This window comes from Augochlora pura, unplaced genomic scaffold, assembly GCF_028453695.1.
Source record: "Augochlora pura isolate Apur16 unplaced genomic scaffold, APUR_v2.2.1 APUR_unplaced_8961, whole genome shotgun sequence".
In the NCBI taxonomy this organism is placed as follows: Eukaryota; Metazoa; Arthropoda; class Insecta; order Hymenoptera; family Halictidae; genus Augochlora; species Augochlora pura.
This window is the reverse complement of record NW_027589792.1, coordinates 1-5,000: the sequence shown is the minus strand read 5'-3', so window position 1 is coordinate 5,000 and position 5,000 is coordinate 1. Positions and strand designations below refer to the sequence as shown.

The 5,000-nt window shown below is 33.8% G+C and overlaps 1 protein-coding gene across 1 annotated transcript; it reads left to right on the top strand.

The window, feature by feature from the left end:
• Nucleotides 1–418: 418 nt before the first annotated feature.
• Nucleotides 419–4,994, top strand: Usp10 (ubiquitin specific protease 10). Its single transcript, XM_078195918.1, has 9 exons — nucleotides 419–753; nucleotides 1,321–1,507; nucleotides 1,596–2,978; nucleotides 3,056–3,254; nucleotides 3,336–3,585; nucleotides 3,663–3,749; nucleotides 3,824–3,988; nucleotides 4,092–4,320; nucleotides 4,379–4,994. Exons 1-9 carry the CDS (start codon nucleotides 736–738, stop codon nucleotides 4,663–4,665), a joined length of 2,805 nt encoding a protein of 934 aa, XP_078052044.1. The 5' UTR covers nucleotides 419–735; the 3' UTR covers nucleotides 4,666–4,994.
• Nucleotides 4,995–5,000: the final 6 nt, after the last annotated feature.

The following is a 5,000-nucleotide window of genomic DNA, read 5'->3' as shown; positions in this document are numbered from 1 at the left end:
ACATCAAACGTATGCGAATCTTCATCACCGCACATATTACTCAATTTATGTTACCAGAACTAATCTACGACAAATCTTCAATCAGTAAATAATTGTTCGATAAAAATATATGTCATGTGTTTAATTCATTATGATATAACTGAGTATAAGAATCATTAAACAAAAATATAAGAAAATAGAAAATTACTTAAAAAGTGAAGTCGAACATAGTGATGAATTAACTCGTTTTTCAGGCTAACCGTTTACTTAATTTGAAAAAGAATGTAATTCGCGGAAGTTAATCCATAACAAAAGTGTTAAAATGTTGAAAAGTAATGAAAAGACTCTAGAAGAACAGGAGAGCGGGAAAAATCTATTTCAATGTCTATCCCTAGTAGCAGCAGTGACTGGCAGTGACAGTGGCGACGCCAATCTCAGGGAGAGAAGAAATCAGCAGTGGAGCAACGTGCTTGGCCCATTTTAACTACACACAACTGCCGAAATATGATGGTTCATATTGTGTAATTTGTTAATAGTCCGCGCTCCCCTCTTCCATTTTATCGTTGCGCAAAGACAATACGGATATTATAATTTTATTGTCGAATACGTATTTTACGTAATTTTCATAAGAACAAAAAGCAACATTAGCGTTAACACCAACGTCTACCCCTTTTTATCGCCGACACAAATCACCGGAGCCTCATGTCTCTCTGCTGGTATTATTTCTAATGTTTTATACCGCGCCTGGATTTAACCATGGATGTTCAAAATGAGGTACGATATTCTTCTGTACATAATTAATAAGTCTGTTAGAACGATATCTAATTATTCTCAACAGTCGTACTGTGCGCCATAGGATTTGAGGTTAGGCTCATGGTTACATATTAAAATTGAAGATATCGTTGCTTATAGAACAAAGTGTAATCAATGGAAAATCTCGTTTAAGTGCGAACAATACAACATATTACAGAAAAATCGATAGAAAATATTTGTTTTTATATAATAGTATAAGTTATTGTATAAACTGCTGCTTGTTTCTATTCAACTTTATTAATATTGTGTTTTAGACAGATTTTATGTACAAAAACTTTTCTCCAAAAAATTGAGTAACAGCATCATATATTTAATTCTTAATAAAATATAGCCAGGACATAACACTGCTGAGTATTTATTGATTGACCTAAAATTATTAATGAATTCTATGTATTCATTTTATATATATATTTCAACCCTGCTATTTAAATAAATTGCAAAATAATTTGACACCTACATTTCTTCTATTGTAATGAATTAGTTTTAAAATTTATAATTACTTTCATTCTGTCTTATTATATGTTTCAGCTTGATTTTCAATTTTTGGATTTACATGATTTAAATGAGAATGATAAAAATCATTTAATTGGTATTTTAAAGTCACCTATCATTACCGATGCCTTAAAATTACCATGGGACACATTTGAAACTAATAATGATATCAATACTTCTATAACAGAGATTCCCCAGTTACAAAACCAATGGTATCATAATGGTAATTATATCAGCTTGCTGTATATTAACATATATATTAACATAACGTAATTAGTATAATTAATATATAAAAGATTTTTCTTATGTAGCAATGCCACCACCTCCTTCATATACGCAACAAATAATGTGTAATGAGTGGCAAGGACCACCTATTTATCCTGTTCCAACAGATGCTCATATACAACCATTTATGCCTGCAATGACCTATTCTCATCCTGGATATAATCTTGGCAATGAAATTCATGATGTCAATTGTAATAGAGAAAATAATAGAAGAAATAACAGAGGAAGAGGTATAAGGAGAGACAACTTCAATCGTGGAATAAATCCTGCAAATGAAATACAACCAGGATACATAGGAGAACAAGGACAATTTCATCCACAGTTATCCTTTGTGGTCATGTATCCTGATCAAGCTCAACAACAACAATTCTCTGGTCATGTTCATTATCCTTTAGCACTATATCAGCCAAATCTTCATACGCACACTAGTACACATCCACATGCTCAGCCCACATATGGATATCCTCCATACCATCATCCCTCTAATAATATGAGGTGTATTCGACAAGCAGCCCCTGTGCTTTCTCAACCAGCCCAAGAATGTGCAAAGATACAAACTACGAAACCATATGAAAAGCAAGTCCAAAATGTTTATACACCAGTGAAGCAACCTTTTCATCAAATGAATGAAGAAGACAACTCATCCCAGACCAATATAGTCACAACAGTAATAACTGTAAATAACAGTAAAGTTGAACAGTGTAATGACAGCATGGACGACAATACTGCCATCAGAAAAAATTCCAATGCAAATGGAAAAGTACCCCCTGTAAATGTAAAAATTGAGCACAATATTGTGTCGACTGTAAATGAAAATTGCAATGGAGCTGAAAAGAACGATGTGCCATGCGTGAATATCAATAGCAGCATTGAGGTGAAGCAAAATGGAGAAACTGATAAAGAGTATAAAAACGAAACTGTCTCTAGTATTAAGACTACTGTTGTTAAAACATTGTCCAAACCAATACCTAAAGGTGAAACCGAAGCACAAAAAGAAGACACTCCTGTAAAGAGTGTACTGGATGAAACTGTAAGTAAAACATTAAATAACTCACCTGTTACGACTAGTAATGCTCCGGCAGCTCCAATTCCTGCTACGTCACCCCCAAGTGTATCTAATATATCTTGGGCAAGTGTTCTGAAAAAGGGAAACACAGATGCACAATCAACTCTATCAAATTACAAGCCCACGGCGCGCATTAATCCAATACCCGTTAGTCCGATCACAGAAAATAATGTAACTACAAAAGAGCAGGCACAATCAGAAAAAGATCAACGTACAGGAACACCAGGTTTTACGAATGACAATGCGCCATCCAATCTACAAAACATGATAAATAAGAAAAAAATCGTAGTATCCACAACTGTAGGAAATCGGTTTAATCACGTTATGGCCTATCAAATGGGTGGTAAGTTTCTGTCGAACAAAATGAATGAAAGTATATTTTCTTATATACGACTAACACATTTAAATACTACATTTTAGAATTTTTATTAAATTACCAAATGGATAAACAAACTGTAAGTTTATTACCTCGTGGATTAACGAACCGTAGCAATTATTGTTACATTAATAGTATATTGCAAGCTTTGTTAGCTTGTCCACCTTTTTATAATCTTCTAATGGCTTTTCCACATCCCAAAACTCCCAGTAAGACATCTTACACTCCACTTATTGATAATATGTAAGTAATATTTTTGATTACACAACAGATGTTTCTAGTTATAGTGTCAATAAATATTGCATATTATTCTCTTTTATGCAGGATTAAATTTGTACACGAATTTACACCTTTGTCAGATGGTGCACGATTGGCCAGAAAAGACAGAGCAAGTAAACGAGGAGAAGACACAATAGTAGATATACAAAGTGGAGTGGCCTTTGAACCTTCTTATGTATATACAATGTTAAAAAACACATCAGCTGCGGGCGTATTTTCTGTGGAAGGGCGCCAAGAAGATGCAGAAGAGTTCCTTTCGTGCCTTCTGAATGGTATCAATGATGAAATGCTTGAAGTACGAACATATAATTTATTTCGATCAGTAATTGAACTGTACAACAGAAATAACCGCCTCTGATTTCTCTCTTTTAGCTTATTAAATTAGTAAATAATGACCAAAACGTAATGACTAGTGTTGAAACTAATATAAACTATAACAATGGGGAAGAAGAATGGAAGGTACGTTTTCGATTCTTGGATTAAATTAACATCTGACTGTGAAAGGACAATAATAATCACATGAATTACCGTAGGTTATGGGTCCAAAAAATAAGGGATCTATTACACGATGTACTGAATTTGGTAGAACACCATTGTCTGATATATTCCGCGGACAATTAAGATCAAGAGTCTCACGAGCAGGAGAACAACCAACGGATAACGTCCAACCTTTTTTTACCCTACAACTTGATATTGAGGTATTCTTTTCACTTAAAAAGAATTTCATGCAGTGTGTCTCAACTAAATGGGATCATGTACATTGTTTCACTGTAATGTACTAACTAATTGATTCGTATTTAGAAAGCTGTGTCTGTGAAGAGCGCGCTTGAAATTCTCGTTGGAAAAGATCAATTAGAGGGAATGACGTGTAGTAAAACAAAGCAACAAATCGAAGCTTGGAAACAAGTTACTTTAGAAGAATTACCAGTCATTCTTATATTACACTTAAAGTGGTTTGACTACAAACTTGATGGTTGCTCAAAAATTCTCAAAAGTGTAGAGTTTCCAGTCGACCTGAAGCTAGATAGTAGTAAGTTAATTTACTGTTGTTGTTTTCGTATGTGTGTACTAAACTTATCTCGTTGCAGAATTCCTGTCGCCAAACGCTATAAAAAAGTTGAATCCAAAGCAAAAACACTACAAGCTGTTTGCTGTTACTTATCACGATGGAAAAGAAGCGACAAAAGGTCACTATGTCACGGATGCCTTTCATGTTGGATACGGTGGTTGGGTCAGGTACGACGATAGTTCATTAAAAGGTGTTTCGGAAGGTAACGTATTAAAGCCAATTCCTCCCAGAGTTCCATATTTATTATATTATCGAAGATGCGATACTATCGGGAATAATCAATCCAATAGCGGTAAAGCGCGTTAGAAAAAAAAAACGATTAAAAGTGTAGGTGAAACTGTATTTTAAGTCGAAAAAGAGGCAACTTGAAAGAATGGCTTTTACAGTTTTGTGATTCTTGTTGATATTTATATCTAAATACAGAGAGTGTTTATTATCCAATATCATGAGAAACAAAAAGCTATTTCCTTTTAACATGCTGTACTTCCATCGAATATTTGTACTAAGATTGTTGTTACAAGGTTTATGCATAGTTTTCTTGGTACACGAAATAAAAAGACAGTTAACGTTGAAGTTGAATAAGAGTTTTGATTTTGGCACTCATAGTTCTATTGAAGTTACATAATTAAGCGCTTACACAT

Bases quoted from the DNA above. Each gene is read 5' to 3' on its own strand.
- Usp10 (XM_078195918.1), top strand. The intron at 3,989-4,091 runs GTATTCTTTTCA...ATTCGTATTTAG, and splicing joins CCCTACAACTTGATATTGAG to AAAGCTGTGTCTGTGAAGAG. The intron at 4,321-4,378 runs GTAAGTTAATTT...ATCTCGTTGCAG, and splicing joins CGACCTGAAGCTAGATAGTA to AATTCCTGTCGCCAAACGCT.